At 41.8% G+C, this 17,589-nt stretch overlaps 1 protein-coding gene across 1 annotated transcript in view; it reads right to left on the reverse strand.

Moving 5' to 3' along the window:
* Positions 1–17,589, reverse strand: part of MDN1 (midasin AAA ATPase 1) — a 317,199-nt gene that overhangs the window by 192,268 nt on the left and 107,342 nt on the right. The window contains exons 25-31 of the mRNA XM_068231147.1: positions 11,446–11,654; positions 11,176–11,322; positions 8,167–8,308; positions 7,951–8,085; positions 3,508–3,646; positions 2,514–2,652; positions 2,301–2,431 (exon numbers count right to left, since the gene is read on the reverse strand). Coding sequence (XP_068087248.1) covers positions 2,301–2,431; positions 2,514–2,652; positions 3,508–3,646; positions 7,951–8,085; positions 8,167–8,308; positions 11,176–11,322; positions 11,446–11,654 — 1,042 coding nt within the window. The remainder of the gene's footprint in view (positions 1–2,300; positions 2,432–2,513; positions 2,653–3,507; positions 3,647–7,950; positions 8,086–8,166; positions 8,309–11,175; positions 11,323–11,445; positions 11,655–17,589) is intronic.

Genomic DNA, 17,589 nt, shown 5'->3' on the forward strand with positions numbered 1-17,589 from the left:
TCTTTAACCACTTCCCCTCCCCCAGGACGAGTAACCACGTCCCTGCATTTCCCCATATCTTCTCGCAGGGACGTAGCTACTATGTCCCTTGCTTCTGTACAATCTTTTGTGATATGTATGTCAAGAAGGTATATTACTGTCACTTTTTAAATGATGGGCTTATAATTAGTGATGGACACAAAACTGAAAAAAATGCCCCTTTATTTCCAAATAAAATATTGGCGCAATACATTGTACTAGGGAAAATTTTTAAACGTTGCAAACACTGGGACAAATGGGCAAATAAAATGTGTGGGTTTTAATTATGGTAACCTATATTATTTTAAAACTATAATGGACAAAAACTGAGAAATGATGATTTTTTCCCCCCATTTTTTTCCTTCTTTTTCCTGTTAAAACAGTTAGCAACAATATAGTTCTTAGCAAAAAGTACCACCCACCCACCCAAAGAAAGCCTAATTGGTGGCAAAAAAAACAAGATATAGATTGTTTCGTTGTTATAAGTAGTAATAAAGTTATAGGTGAATGAATAGAAGGAGCGCTGACAGATGAAAATTGATCTGGTTAGTTTAAGTAACCTTGGAAGGTTATTTTTAACATTTTATTTGCAAAGTGTTCTCCCTTATTATTGCTAAACAATTCAAAAAAGTGTTCTAAATTATTGCAGACAGTAATGGGATTTCAATTTGTAAGTTATAGCCCAGCAAGCCTTCCACAATCTACGGGAGGTTAGGGTTAACATCTATAACGCATCTTCTTGTGAAATGTATTCATGTTAACGGTCATCTCTCTTTACTCTCAATTTTCTCTACTAGGTTTTCTCACTACAGATACAGAAACTAATGTGTGGAGAAAGGGAATAGCTGCAGACTAAGAATCTAATGTAAGGAGAAAGGATATAGTGGTAGACACAGAAACTAATGTATAGAGAAATGTATAGCGGCAGACAAAGAAACTTAACAAAGAAACTTAACATATTTCGCGCCGTATAAGACGCACCCAGGTTTAGAGGGCAAAAACCAGAGAAAAAAAAAAAAACATATACTAAACCTGGTGCGTCCATATTCCAGGAGCGTCTTGTACATGTTATCCCTCAAATGGTGTCCTTGTGTCTCAACCAATGTGTTTCCCATTATGTTTGTGTCTGCCCTAAGTGTTCTCCTGTGTCCCATTGTCTCCCCAGGTGTCCTCTGTGTCCCTCATACATGCCCTATGTGTCACCCGTGCCTGCCCTATGTGTCCCTCATGCATGTCCTATGTGTCCCTCATGCATGCCTCATACCTGCCCCATGTGCCTGTGTCCCCCATGTGTCCTCTGTGTCCCTCATGCCTGCCCGATGTGCCTGTGTCCCCATGTGTCCTCTGTGTCACCTATGAATGCCTCATGTGTCCCTCATGCCTGCGTCCCCCGTGTGTGTGTGTGTAAACTGTGGCTGCACCTGATGTGTGCCTCTGCCCTCTCCCGATGCCGGTTATGTGTTCGGCTGCATGCCCCACGCGAGTGTATACTATGCCCGCTCCCACCGCGTGCCTCATCTCCCTCCCCCATGTGGTTGCTGCCCCCTCCAGGTGTTAATCTGCAGCAGGCCTACCTCTCCGCCATGCCCATGAGGATTGGAGACTTCCTTCCCAGCCGCGCATCTCGCTCTAGTGATCGCCATGTGATAATGACGCAATCATCACATGCCGATCACTACAGCGAGATGTGCGGCTGTGAAGGAAGTCTCCAATCCTCACGGGCATGGTGTAAAGGTAAGCCCGCTGCAGATTAACACCAGTGGGGCCGCAACCACATGGGGGAGGGAGATAAGGCACACGGCGGGAGCGGGCATAGTATACACTCGCGGGGGACACGCAGCCGAACACATAACAGACATCGGGAGAGGCACACGTCACTTGCAGCCACAGTTTACATGCACAGGCAGGGAATTCCCGACGTGGCGGCGGGTCGTGGTCCGTATCGGCGGGCGTTTATGTCGGGGATTCCCTGCCTTTGCTGTATAAGACTCAGGGACTTTTTTTCCCTATTTTTTGGGGGAGAAAAAGTGCGTCTTATACGGCAACAAATATATGTATGGAGAAAGGGTATAGCTGCAGACAGAGAAACTAATTTAAGGAGAAAGGGTACAGACTTGAGAAGTGCCATTTTGTTTTGTTGTCAACCTCCTACAGGTAATACATGTAAGCAACAGGTCTCCTTAGTACCAAAATGAATAGAATTTTGCAGCAAGCACAAAAATGCTTTTTACTTCAAAGAAAATGAAAACACAATGCTTAGAGAACAAGAAAGAAATACATACCTATTCAGCCTCTCCAAAACAGAATCATCTGCTAAAGAGATTTCATCCATCAGGAAAAAGCCATCTTCTCTCAAAGCCAATACCAAAGGGCCATCGTGCCACTCAAACAGCTTAGAGCACTCCGCATCATCCTGTTTGCAAGTAAAATACATTGTCACGTATGATAAAAATTCTAGTGTACTACTCTAAAATGTGTCTGCACAGAAAGCTTACCTTGTTTTTGGACCTATGTCTAACAGGCCGCAGCCCTCCCAAAAAGTCTGAGGTCTCCATGTGCTGATGACAGTTCACAGAATACAAGGTTTGATTTGACAATGCTGCAAGTAACTGGCATATTGTGGTTTTGCCACAGCTAACATAAAAAGGGGGGAAAAAAAACAGAAAAATATAAATTCTAGGTTAAATTGTCAAAGCCCCTTTCCACCCTCTCAACTGCAGCCTATTTACATACACACATCAAAATACTGTGCTGCTGCTTACTTATCCCCCTCTTTCGCTTTTTGTAACAAGAAAGAGGGATGAAAGGAGGGTGGGGCAGTTGCATAGGAAAGCAGTAGTACTATTCTCACAGACTCCCCCACACAAGCTTAGGTTAACATACACAAGTGGAGTTTGTGTTTGTCTCACTTGAAGTGTTGTGGTGTGTGTAGTCTGTTACTTCTAGTGCTATTTGTGTGGGCTAAGCCTGTCCCTTGTAGTGCTATATGTGTGGGGTAAGCCTATTACTTGTGATGTACGTAATGCTGTGAGAGGCACGTCTGTCCTTAAAAAGATGGTTGGCAACCCTGCCACACGCGCCACCTCATCCCCCATTTCCAAAAGGGGCACAATTTCAGTGCTTGCCACAGGCGCCATCTTCCTTGAATGAGCTGTATTGAGTGTGTCGACAAAGACCAAGGAAGGGACATGGTACCAACAGTAGGATCCTGAAGACTGATGGGAACTTACACAAGTCCTCCATCACAGTACGCAGCAGCACAGTGACATAACAAATCCGCTTACTTGCAATACGCAGGCATCTAACAATATTTTTAAGACAGTATTTATGTTTCCCCACTGTTGAGGATCTTATTGAGGTAAAAGGGTGGGGGTGGAGGAGAATTGGCGGGTGGAAAATAAATTTAGATGGAATAAAAAAAAAAAAAAATTACAGTAAAAAAAATAAATAAAAATAAAAAAATTAAAAAGTGGTAAAATAAATACTCACCCGGTATCACCCACAAGTAATATTGGCTCTCCAAACTCCAATGCACGACCAACAAGGATAGCAAGTCTTCTCATTCCCTTTGTCCATACGACATGAGAAAAACTGTGGTCCATAACACCAGTCTTAATGCATAATCTTTCTATATTTGAAAACAATAAGAAATTTAAATACTTAGACCTAAACTCCAGGAAAAAAAATATTCATGTGATAAGTAAATTGCAATCTCGCACCAACAGCAAACAAGGTTTTGCAAAACTGGCCAGAAAGTACAGAGGGTTTTATTGTACATGCACTTTATTTACATAAAGACTGAAATGACATGATCTGTCATTTTAGTATTTTTGCTTGGTTTGCTAGAGTTGTTTTAACCCCTCTGGCGGTATGATTCTTCCCGGGGGGAAATAATGCTGCTAGGGAGATCTGCAGCAGCCCAGCACTCACTCACCTCCCTGGGATCCAGTGCTGCAGTTTTCCCTTCATCCTCCGGGTGGCGCTGTAACCCTGTAGTGAGATTGCAGTCTGTCTATAGACATAAAGAAAAAGAATCCCCTAAGAATGATTTGGGAGATATACAAATCAATCCATGAAACAGTCTGTATCAAAATATAATTAAATTTTATTTGCAATCAATTCACATAATAAAAAACATTAAAAAGCATAAAAACCCCCAAAATTCCTATAATAAGGAATCTCTGGATCTGGATACATATAGTCACATCAAATAAAGTACATTTGGTCTCAGGCAAAAAATTGTTTTGAAACCGTGCAAAACAAGAGGCTGTTTGCAGCCATCAAACATTGCAATGTGCAAAAAAACAAAGTATACTAGTGGTGCACAAGAGGCGGGATAGTGGGCCGCGCCCCACACCCAGAAACACCGGGATATGCGCCGCAGCCCACACTCCACCACCAGTGCCAACCACCACCTCACAAAAGTGTACATACACATACATATAAGTGTGTCACAATCATAAAAACATCAAGTGCATAAGTGCATAATTATAAAGTATAAGGTATTACCTTGAATCAATACCAGACTCCAAAGTGGGGGATGCCGCCCTACGCGTTCGCAGATCTACATCTGCTTCAGTCGAGGCTGAAGCAGATGTAGATCTGCGAGCGCGTAGGGCGGCATCCCCCACTTTGGAGTCTGGTATTGATTCAAGGTAATACCTTGGGCATCAGATTGGCTTAGCACTTTGCACTTTATAATTATGCACTTATGCACTTGATGTTTTTATGATTGTGACACACTTATATGTATGTGTATGTATGTACACTTTTGTGAGGTGGTGGTTGGCACTGGTGGTGGAGTGTGGGCTGCGGCGCATATCCCGGTGTTTCTGGGTGTGGGGCGCGGCCCACTATCCCGCCTCTTGTGCACCACTAGTATACTTTGTTTTTTGCACATTGCAATGTTTGATGGCTGCAAACAGCCTCTTGTTTTGCACGGTTTCAAAACAATTTTTTGCCTGAGACCAAATGTACTTTATTTGATGTGACTATATGTATCCAGATCCAGAGATTCCTTATTATAGGAATTTTGGGTGTTTTTATGCTTTTTAATGTTTTTTATTATGTGAATTGATTGCAAATAAAATTTAATTATATTTTGATACAGACGGTTTCATGGATTGATTTGTATATCTCCCAAATCATTCTTAGGGGATTCTTTTTCTTTATGTCTATAGTTTGAATATAATTCCCCTGAATGATATTTATGGGTATATAATTTTGCTTGCTCGACAGACAATTAGGTGTTATGAGATTGCAGCCTGTCGTCATGCCGACAGACTGCAATCTCACCAGGGGATGCAGAGCCTCTGTGGAGAGGACAAAAATGCCGGCCGACGTCAGGATCCTCCGGGAGGCGAGAGAAAATGCCCACTGTGTGCATTGCTCTGCATAGACGACCTGGTGGCTACCAAGAGTCCAGCTCGGGGTTATCATCCCTGGTTTGTTTCTTCCACCCCGAGCTGGACTCGTGATTACTACTAAGAAGTATAGGAGAGACTGAACTGTGGAATGAAGCAAAAATGTACAAGACATGAAGGTCCTAGGTCCTATTTCTCACGCATTACCAAGTTTACACACAAAGAACAACTCTTAATAAATCTTGCAATAACACACAAAATTAAAAAAAAAAAAAAAAAAGGCCTCACACAAGTTCTTGAGCATCTCATTGTCACATGCCACGTCAGGTACACGGATAAGTATAAAGACCAAGTGAGTGTCAAACTAGAGGACAACTTTATCCCTAGACCTAATGCCCACGCAATATTTTTCCCTTCTTTGCAATGTGAGTGTTAATAAAACATGGACTGATAAATTCCAACAATTTTACCATAGAAATAAAATCTACTGCAATGCAAAACGTTAAAGCCCTAGTTTGCATTGAATAGCATTAGAAAGAATTTTATGCACTTCATGTCTGCACTCCAGTCTGCAACAAATAAAATATCTGGCTGTCTGGGTAGCCCTATATCCTGTTGAGATGACAATGCAATTTAATTGGAAAGACAGCTGTTCGAAATCTTCCCACAAGTCTGCAGTAAAGCCTGGTACATACTTCATACGTTGAATTTTTATTGGCCAATTATACAACTTCCAAGTAGTATTGAGTATGAGGAAATAAAGGGTCTTATCTATTTGTTATGAATTTCCTTCCTTTCAAGAAACTATTTGGATGTTCTGTTGCAATTAAGGCATCTTAACGATATTTATGTTTGCAAAACAATGTACCATACTTTTCTGACCAATGAGATGTACTTTTTCTCCACCAAAAAGGGGATGAAAAAGTCCATGGGCCAGATTTATCAAGAGTGTCTGAGAAAAAATATTGGTAGGTTTTAAAAAATCCATGCAGAACTGTCCCAGACATCTTAAGAAATAATTAGATAGTGCAGATTCCTTCTAAAACTGTTGTATAATAGGAGGAGCTAGGAAGGTCTCTCAGACAGTGCAGTGTGTGAGAGGAATTGCTGTTGCTGAGGTAACCAACACACCTGCTGTATGTATAGGAGCAGGCTCTGAGGAGGAATTCAACAGGTGGGAGTAGCACATCACAAATCAGGTATATCCTGCACTCTGCAATCATGTCTAGCCAGCAGTTCTACATCTGTAAAACTGCTATCAAGCTCTTCTTAATCTGCGCCGCTTTAGGGATGGATTTGCACTTCTCTTAACTGTAGAGCAGCTTCTAGAAATTCATGCTAATCTGCCACTGTTACCTAAGATTTAAGAAGGTTCTTATTATCATGCAGAACTGTTCTCCATGCTGGGTAGAACAGATTAAGAAGAAAAAACTGTTGGTAATGCGTTGATAAATCTCCTCCCATGCGTCTTATGGTCCAAACAACACACAACATGCGTTCCCCCAAATCACAAAACAAATGCGCATACCTGCCTGCGAACCACGTACCTGCCTGTCCTGTGTCCTCTACTGTTCCTATGTGTCCTCAGACATTACAAGCCACACACCTTCAGCAGTCTTCTGCCACCAGTGCCTGCTTTTGTGACTTTGCAGCTGACTAGGCTGAGGGTGGAATCGGGCAGGCGGTGGCTTGAACAAGAAGGGATTCCACTGCAATCCGGTGGAGAGAGGCTCCTAACATGGCTTCTACTGATTGGTGTGCAGCCCTGTCAGTCACGGCTGCAGCTTAGTGACTGGCTCCAACGGTATCTCAGGCGTGTGGGCCAATCACTGAACTCCCTTAGTTACTAAGCAAGCTCAGTTAAGGGCCGAATAATGGCGCTGTGGTCTAGTATGAAGAAGAGTTGGGTGGAGTTTGGCTTTGTGGTGAAGCAACAACCACTATTATCCAAATTATCCAAATTTATTATCACATGCATTAAAAAAATGGGGAGGCTGCACAAGATTCTTAAAAAGTGTTTACATAAATATAAAAAGTGGGGGGCCCATTTACAAAACGGTAGTAAGTGCCACCTAGTATGATCACTTGCTCATCACCACTTGAATGTTTCTGTGGCCATTATTAGAGAGGATTTGGGTGGGGGAGAAATCAAAATAACTATATGGAGTGTGAAAAATAGCCCATCTAAGGGCTTTTTTACACTATATGCAAGTCTAATTTTGTTGCAATTTTACATGTGATTACGCTTTTTGATGCAATTAGAAAAAGTCCGCCATGCCCCATTTTTCTTTTTGAGTTGCTAGCATGCAAAAAAAAAAAAATCACAAATCGGAAGTGCAATTTGCAGTGTAAATGAAGCCTAAAACATTAGGATGGCTCTTGCATAAAGTCAAGAAAAGTGCAGTGAGAAAGCCGCTGTATTTTAGCACGTAGATATATTTGGGGAAACAAAGCCTGTTTATGTGACCTTCCAGTCAACAAAGTCAACAAGCATATAAATGCTTGTTGACAATACAAATACAATACAAATCAAAGAAAGATTTTGAAGAAACAGTATGTATATACTCACGTAATTGCTTTTGAACATTTTCTCTGGAGAAAAGTGTCTGTGGTACTACATCCTTCTTGAAACACTTTTTTAGGACTTTTAATATAACATCTTCCTCTTCCTGTTTCCTAACTCTACCAGCGAGGAGCATAAAGCCTGGGTACAGAGAAAACAGAATGCTTGATGCAACTATCACCCATCATAAATTATTAGCCTAGAAACAAGTCAATTTCATACCATCATTCGCCAAGTGCTGAAGCCAGTCATAATCTTGCTCTGTTTGTATAGACAGACGGTACCTCTCAGCCCATCTGAAGAGATCACGGAGTGTGATAAAGCCATGCTTTCCCGCAAAAACTGAAGATCCTCTTCTAAGAGACTGAAACACAAGCATTTAAAGTGTAACTGTCGGGCATAAAATAAAAAAATCACTTATTTTTATCTGGTAAACAAGTAATAAGGATGCTAACCAGGCAATCCAAAAGTAAAAAATCACTATTACTTTTCTTGTTGATATATGATCATTCCCCAGTTTACCTCTTATTTGGTACATTGCCGTACAAAGGAAGTTGCAGGGCATGTTGGGTTGTCCTTTTTTGCTTCTCTACTTTCCCCTCAGACTTAACTAAAGCAGTCTGATTGGCTGAAGCCTCTTTTCCTCCTGTTACACCTCTGTTCCTCACTTAGGCCTCGATTCATGAAAGTGTGTGCGGGTAATGAAATCCCTGCGGGAAAACTCCGCGCACGGTACTTCACACTTCTGGGTGGTCATTCATAAAATTATGCCAGTTGCGATAACAGAGCGGAGATCTCCCGCTCTAGGCTGGCGGTAGGCTGGCGGAAGGCATGCGGAAACGTAGGAAGCTGCCGGAGTCCCTCCGTGCGCTGCTCTCTCTGCTGCTTGGGAGGTCTGTCCCATTCACTAGTACGTGTTCCGCATGGTTATCGCTACATCCCGAGGTAGCGGTAATCCCCGGCCACATACCGCTTGTGGTAATTTTTATGAATGGGCATTTTGATACTTTTGTTAACATAATCACCGCACAAGGCGGTGATTTATCGCTCTGCTCACGAATGTCGGCTTTTCATGCGGAAAAAGCCTTTATGAATACACATTTTGCTTAGTTGTCGGTAAAGTCATCTGTTTTCAGCATTTCCGCATGCGGGAATGCTTTATGAATCGAGGCCTTAAAGAGAACCCGAGGTGGGTTTGAAGAATATTATCTGCATACAGAGGCTGGATCTGCCTACACAGCCCAGCCTCTGTTGCTATCCCAAACCCCCCTAAGGTCCCCCTGCACTCTGCAATCCCTCATAAATCACAGCCACGCTGCTGACAAACAGCTTGTCAGAGCTGGCTGTGTTTATCTCTATAGTGTCAGTCTGCTGCTCTCCCCGCCTCCTGCAGAACTCCAGTCCCCGCCTGCATCCCTTCCCTCCCTGCTGATTGGAGGGAAGGGATGGGGGCAGGGACCGGAGCTATGCAGGAGGCGGGGAAGCAGCTGAGACTGACACTACAGATGTAAACACAGCCTCACAGCACGGCTGTGATTTATGAGGGATTGCAGAGTGCAGGGGGACCTTAGTGGGGTTTGGGATAGCAACAGTGGCTGGGCTGTATAGGCAGATCCAGCCTCTGTATGCAGATAACATTCTTTAAACACACCTCGGGTTCTCTTTAATGGCCAATATTTCTCATGCTGTGACAATGCACTTTCTATTGCAGAGCTTAATGGGAGTGCCTGAAGACTAGGAGGAGGGGGCCAATGCATACACAATCAGGCAGAGGAGAGGTTGGGAGGAAATTACATCAGGATTGGCTTCAAGATAGACACAGTTAAAATGGAGAATCCTAAGAAGGATTTTCTCCTTTTTTACTACAGAAAAATCACTAAAAATCAAAAATTGGACAGTGCAATACATATGTTATGTATATAGAGCAAGTATTTAGTATGGCTGACAGCTCCTCTATAAAAAAAAAAATCAGTCTTTAACTACTTCAGGACCGCCCGCAGTAAAATCTATGCATTTCTGGCTGCTTAAACCTGATGCCACATAGGTTTTTACTACAATGGCTCCATCACATGTGACCCCGTTGCGCGTCCCCATTGGCACTAATCGCAATTGTCTTTCATCAGCTAAGCTCTGTACCATGGTCAAGAGGCAATCTGATTGGCTCCTGACCCTTTTACTGTAAGCCAATCACAGTTATCATATTTATTTCTTTTAAAAACAATACAAGTTGCCTGGCTGCCTTGCTGATCTTTCTGGTCAATAGGGTCTAAATCACAGAACTGAAACAAGCATGCATCTAATCTTTTCAGATTTGTCGTAGACAAGTGATCTGCATGCTTATTCAGTGTCTATTGCTTTAAGTATTATAGGCAGAGGATCAGGAGGACAGCCAGACAATCTGTGTTGTTTAAAAGGAAATAAACACGTCAGCCCCCATATCCCTCTACTCGGGTTCACTTTAAGGTGGCAAGTTATAGAACACTTGAATTGAATAAGTTGGATACTTACCTCAGTGGATGGAAGCCATGGATAGTCCAGAGCCCACCATAACAGTGCAAGTCCTCTCGGCATCTTCTGGCTGCACTCCCGGGCACAGACACTTGCATCCGAAATCAAAATGCTTAACTATGTCCAGCAGAAGGCAGGCAGTACGACCCTGTGCTGAAACAGTGGGCTGCAGGATCTGGGGAGCCTCTAGACCATCCTGTTTCCACTACTCGGCATTCTTCACTACTCAGCAAGGTATGTAACAGTGTCGCACCCCCCCCCCCCCAGGTGTACGTTAAAATCCATCTGTATGCCCCACCACCACATCATTTTCTATTGCACCTCTCCACACAATACTTTCTCCCAAACTCCAAATGTTGGTATGACTTTAGCAGAGTTTTATACATAAAATGTATTAAAATGATTAGAGAGAACGTGTATTGAGAATTATAAGCAAACTTCCATAGCTGACTTCTATTTTACCATTTTACTGCCGAGTTCTAGTTCACAAAATATAAGTCACATAGCCAAGCTATTTAGACTTGCCTCAAGAAAATATACACTACAAACTGAAAGTGTAAATATTTTCTTTACGTATAAAAAGTATTCGGCAACTCAAAACTTGTTCAAGTTTCCTTAAACAGTATGCAGTACATACTGTAAGCCTGGCTAATGCCTTCATATGTACTTGCAAATGCAAACAAAATGATCTACTAGTGAAAAAGTAAAAAAGAAAATGGATACCTGTAGCTCTAACATAACCGCCACCAGTTTATTACAATAAGATGGTGGCAGACTGCAGCGCTTATGCAAAATCGTTTCCAACTCTGGACTTGGCAGCTCATCATAGTGAAGTTCCACAAATCTGTTGCGAAATGCTCTTGATAACACCTGCAAAAAAAGATACTCTCTTATGTTATTTTTTCCAGATCCATCAAACATGGTTTTAATATTAATACAAGATAAACCATATCAAAGATAGTAGATCTCTTTCCACAAAATAGACGGACATGCCTTTCTGCCACCATAATGGCCAGGTGGATTTTGTGTTGCAAAAAGCATGAAACGTGGATGTGCTTTAACCACTTCTTGGGTTTCGGTTATAAAAAGTTCTCGGTTATCATCCAGCAGTCTGTTGAGAGCTTCAAGCACATCTGTTGGAGCCAAGTTCAACTCATCCAGTATGATCCAATAACCTTTTCTCATTGCATCAATGAGGACACCTGAGGCAAAAAAAAAAAAAAAAAACCCAGAATAAATGACAGTGAACACAATTCTCTGCCTGCTTGACAAATTATGCAGCACAAACATGGCTAACATGGTAACAGCAGCCAAACCATGTCAACAACTGCACAAATCTGAGTGAGATGGAAACCTAAATTGTAAAATCTAAAATACAGGTTTACACATGCATATATGTACATTTCTTCATGAGTAAAATGCACTATAAATTACTCCCCCCCTCATTTGTAAATACAGGAAGTGGGCGGGGACACGCAGTGTCTAGAGCGATACCACGACCAGAATATCTCCTCTGATGACTACTGCTGGTTCCTCTGACGATGGCTACATGTGCCCCATGTGAGAGGGCAATCGAGGTGCTTTGTTGATCGGACACAGGAGTGGTGAGATACCAGTGGTGACCCATTTTGCACCGTGTCCACTTGGGACCAATCTTAAGGCTGTTGTGGGACTTTCTGTGTATTGCTGGCAGCTTGTCCTCCATCTGCATGCTTCAACAATCTCTGTCTCCCCACTCTGAAGAAACATCAGAGTTTGGTGGTACCGGTATCAGTGTGGCTGTGATGAGGATGTGTGTTGGGCTATGGGTGAGGATCGCTCCGCTGTAATTTTAATGAGATTTTAGGGCAGGTTTGTCTATTTTTGTACTTGCCATTGATTAAAGCTGATTTATCTATGTATCCCCATGAGCTTTCGCAATTATTTTTTTTTAAATCAGTGTTTATTCAACAAAAAGGAAGAATCAGGATCCTGCAGAGTCTTCTTACATCCTCCTAGCCCTCCTCCGTTGCTGGGCGCCTACCTCAGGGACATATCCAGCAAGAGCTTTTCGGATATGTTATCGTGGCCACGCTACTCATAATGCACAAGCACGGCCACACTGTGCCTGCTCAGTAAGCCAGAACCACTGGCACGGCTGCAGCACAGCCACACTCATGCCATGAGGAGCATGGATAGGAACTTCCAGAGTGTTCCAAGCAGCAACACCCCTACGGCCGCAGAGTGTCACAGCTTAGGTGGATGGTGTTGGACCACATGCTACTACTCAATAGAGGTGGCAATGGGGACAGAATGTTGCTACAGAAGGAAGCCAGGTAGATGAGATTAGACACAATCAGCTCAAGAGGGCTAAATGAGGCGTTTAGTCTGAAATGTTTTTCTTTGCGACTTACTTCACAGTTTTTTCTCCTTTCCCGTAGGTCCGGATGGGTGTATGAAGCCATCAGTTGATGGATGGTAAGGCATATTAAGAGTAGTGTAATCCCTGAGTTACTGCCCATTTATAGTTCAATTGGTCTATAAATGATAGACTTTTTTTTTTTTTTACTAGAGTGATCTACATTATGCAATTGCTACTGAAAGTGTTCAGCAGGTAGGTAGACAAATGTATGCAGTGGAAGTTAGATTTTTGCAAGCGCTGTAATAACAGCGCAGGAGACTTGGGTACAGCCGGCGTCACCATAGACCATAATAGGAATTACGGCTATAGCAGTGCACAGCAAGTAACTTCGGCACAGTCAGAAGATGGAGCAGAAGTTACTTTTAAAACACTGTAATTCGGCCGCCAGCAATAGCTGGAAGCCAAATTACATAATTCCCCACCATCCACGTGGACCTGCAGGGGGAATAGTAATTAACGCCGCCGGCAGCAATTTCATAGGTATGCAGATTTTTGTACTCCAAGGGGTTAACAGAAACTAGGATGTCACTTTGGTCAGCTGAGCAGGGTGGAGTTACCTGAACTTGAGAGTGGTATACACACACATACATACGTTTTGGGGTGACCCCCTTCATTTCTAAATATTCTATGTATGCTGTGAGTAACCAGCTTCTTTTTATAACTTTATATTCACCTCTACGGGATGATCCACAGTTAACCTCCATGGAATTTGGAAAGCTTTATGCTCAGATCACAGTGACCTGTTCATATTTTTTTCCCCCAATAAAACACTTATGTAATTCGCCGATATTAGGAAACATTTTGTTTTCCCTCATAGGGCAAACTCTCAAACTCAGACACATCATTTAACCTCAGAAACAAAGGGGTTCTATTTGGCAGTTCGACTCTACCCTGATCTTTTAATTAACTGTGAGCTCCTTATTTCATAAAGAATTTATTGTTGCCTGCTATGCCATGCTAACTCCTTTCTTTTTTGTTAAATATCCCAGTCTGTCCTACTCTACATAGGGCGGCAAAATTGTTTCCCTCCAATTTACAGTCAGTACCAGGTATATCACGTAACGCTACTCAAAAAAGTTATCCACGTAAATATCCTAGAAAATACCTAAAAAGTACTTCCAGGGTAAAGTAGAGAACCTGCCATGTTAGGCTCTCTAATATAACTGCAAGGATCAGTGAGTGGTAGGGTTATTCACCCAATGGCGTATAATTCATTAATGAAAGAAACTCGATAGCCCGCCTTTTCCTTGACTTTTCTTTGTAAAGTCTTCCAAAGCTCTGTGACTAGCCCCAACTGCTTGCCGTGGCACTCCAAAGCTCAGCAGCTGCGGCCTTATTGGTGGTTGCAAAGCTAGGGGCAAGTAATGGCAAGCAGGTGGGGTGGCCAAAGAGCTTTGGAAGACTTTGGGAAACAAGCCCGCAGCAGTCTTATAGGTGTGTGTGTGTGTGTGTGTGTGTGTGTGTGTGTGTGTGTGTGTGTGTGTGTGTGTGTGTGTGTGTGTGTGTGTGTCCTTTAAATTCGGGAGACTGATAGCCAATCCACACCCTTTATTTTTTCTTCTGTAGCCAATGATGGGTTGATGTAGCCTTGTGTTTGGGACCATAGTCAAGTTTTAAAGTCCCATGTACAGCTTGTGCATTGCCTTCTAGTATTCTCTGATAACCTGCTGTATTCATCTTGTAAAAAGCTCTGCAAAAAATCATGTGCCGCTGTAGATCACACTGTCCTAAAAACAAAGATCCCTCTTCATAGTTGGGATAGTGCACTTTCATTGTTGGCCTTGTTGACCCTTCTCAAAACTTAGCATCTATTGTGGTTACCAGAAGTAATAATTTTTGTCTCATCACTCCAAATAATTTTCTTCCACAAGCTTTGATTAGGTTCTGTTTTGCATATTTAAAAAAAAATAAAAATCTATGAACTCACCATAGTCCTAACAGAACACCTTGGGGTGTCTTTCTAAAATGGGGTCATTTGTGGGGTTCCTATACTGCCCTGGCATTTTAGGGGCCCTAAACCGTGAGGAGTAGTCTGGAAATCAAATGCCGCAAAATGACCTGTGAAATCCTAAAGGTACTCATTGGACTTTGGGCCCCTTAGCGCAGTTAGGGTGCAAAAAAAATGCCACACATGTGGTATCGCCATACTCGGGAGAAGTAGTATAATGTGTTTTGTGGTGTATTTGTACATATACTCATGCTGGGTGGGAGAAATATATCTGTAAATGACAATTTTATTGATTTTTATTACACACAATTGTCCCATTTACAGAGATATTTCTCCCACAAGCAATTTTCACAAATCAGCGCTGCTCCCATTCATTTGCCAATAACTTTACTAATACTTATCACTCATAAATGATCTAAATCTTTTTTTCTGGAAAAAAAAAAATGGCTTTTAGTGGGTGATATTTTTGTTTAGAAATTACCTTACTTTCTATGAATTTTAAAGAAAACATAAGGGGGAAAAAAAGCACCATTTCTCCATTTATATCAATTATAGCTTTACAATAAACAGTGCCAAGTTATGTGTTTATCCATCCTAGTTATTACAATTTTTAGGTTATTTTCTTGGTACAATGTATGGTGACAATATTGAATTTGGAAATATAGGTGTGTTTTTTTTGCGTTCCTATTGTACACTATTGATGATCACAAGATCTTATTTGAAAACATAATGGTAATATACCCTCATGAGATACATGTTTAAAAAGCCAAGTTCCTTAAGTAGCATCATATGTATTTTCTTTTATATGCTGTCACTGTTTTCATTTTACAAATATTTTATTTTGGTACAGAATATGCAATTATATTGCTTTTGATTCACTTTGTCACTAAAAAGAATACACAAGACATAGGCCTCAACCCTAAAATACTAAAATCTATTCCACTACTTATCACGATTAAAACATTACCACATATGTCTCATGTAGTTTTGCTAAAACATTACCAAGTTTGATCATAATTTTGAAAAATACTTTTTATGTTTTGATTGTGTTTGTCCCTATTTTTTATATGACATGGGTCCAAGCTTTAAAATACATCAATATGTTTTCTACAACTCGGTACTCATGATTAAAATGATACCATATGTGCCTCATTAAGTAAAACTGGTGGCATGCTCTTCACAACTACAATGGCAGTAAATATATGTCCTCTTTGCATATAAAGTGAAAAACATTTCACAGATCTTATCAGAGAAAGTTATGACTTGCCGGATCCGTTTCTTCCAATGATGTCTCCTGAGCACAGTTTCCGGCCATGTAGCCTCACCCTCTTTCAGACAAGTGCTATGCTGTTCTCTCTATACGAGGTAAAAAGTGACACAGCATTTCTCTAAATGGAGGTTGCTACAGGCTGGAAGTTGGCGTACACAGGGCTGCAGTAGAGTAAATAGACCGGGTAAGACATACCTTTCTCTGATGAGAAGATCAGTAAAATGTTTAATTTTTCATTTCAGACTTCATAGTCTGTTTAAGTATGCATTATGAATAACATACTGTGTTCCAGGGTACCGCGTATGTGATATTCAGGTAATACCGTCAATAACAATGGAACTTTATTTTGTTGTCAAAAGCATATCAACTACAGTACTGACAATATTATAGACAAACCAGAATCTCCCTCATCTTTACAACTTTATGTTGTTTTAATAAATTGAAATGTTTCTAAAAACCCACTGTAGCCACGCCTATGTATCATTTAGCTGGGAGTTAAATCTGATCACATGCACAGAAACTATACATCCTTATCTATGAATATACAGTGGCTTGCAAAAGTATTCGGCCCCCTTGAAGTTTTCCCCAATTTGTCATATTACTGCTACAAACATGAATCAATTTTATTAGAATTCCATGTGAAAGACCAATACAAAGTGGTGTACACGTGAGAAGTGGAACGAAAATCCTACATGATTCCAAACATTTTTTTTACAAATCAATAACTGCAAAGTGGGGTGTGCATAATTATTCAGCCCCTTTGGTATGAGTGCAGTCAGTTGCCCATAGACATTGCCCGATGAGTGCTAATGACTAGAGTGCACCTGTATGTAATCTAATGTCAGTACAAATACAGCTGCTCTGTGATGGCCTCAGAGGTTGTCTAAGAGAATCTTGGGAGTAACAACACCATGAAGTCCAAAGAACACACCAGACAGGTCAGGAATAAAGTTATTGAGAAATTTAAAGCAGGCTTAGGCAACTAAAAAGATTTCCAAAGCCTTGAACATCCCACGGAGCATTGTTCAAGCAATCATTCAGACATGGAAGGAGTATAGCACAACTGTAAACCTACCAAGACAAGGCCGTCCATCTAAACTCACAGGCCGAACAAAAAGAGCGCTGATCAGAAATGCAGTCAAGAGGCCCATGGTGATTCTGGATGAGCTGCAGAGATCTACATCTCAGGTGGCGGAATCTGTCCATAGGACAACTATTAGTAGTGCACTGCACAAAGTTGGCCTTTATGGAAGAGTGGCAAGAAGAAAGCAATTGTGAACAGAAAAGCTTAGGAAATCCAGTTTGCAGTTTGCCACAAGCCATGTGGGGGACACTGCAAACGTGGGGGGGGGGGGTTTTACGGGGGTCGCGGGTTATTGCGCGCGCGACCTAGTGGACAGTGTCGTGCGCAGCGGGTAACGGGGGGAGGGGCTGGGGTGCGGCAGCATAGCTAGCATAGTTGCCCCAGTATAGGGAGTTTAGTTGCCCCAGTATGGCTAGTATAGTTACCCCAGTGTA

The sequence above is a fragment of the Hyperolius riggenbachi genome, chromosome 4, assembly GCF_040937935.1.
Source record: "Hyperolius riggenbachi isolate aHypRig1 chromosome 4, aHypRig1.pri, whole genome shotgun sequence".
NCBI classification, from domain to species: domain Eukaryota; kingdom Metazoa; phylum Chordata; class Amphibia; order Anura; family Hyperoliidae; genus Hyperolius; species Hyperolius riggenbachi.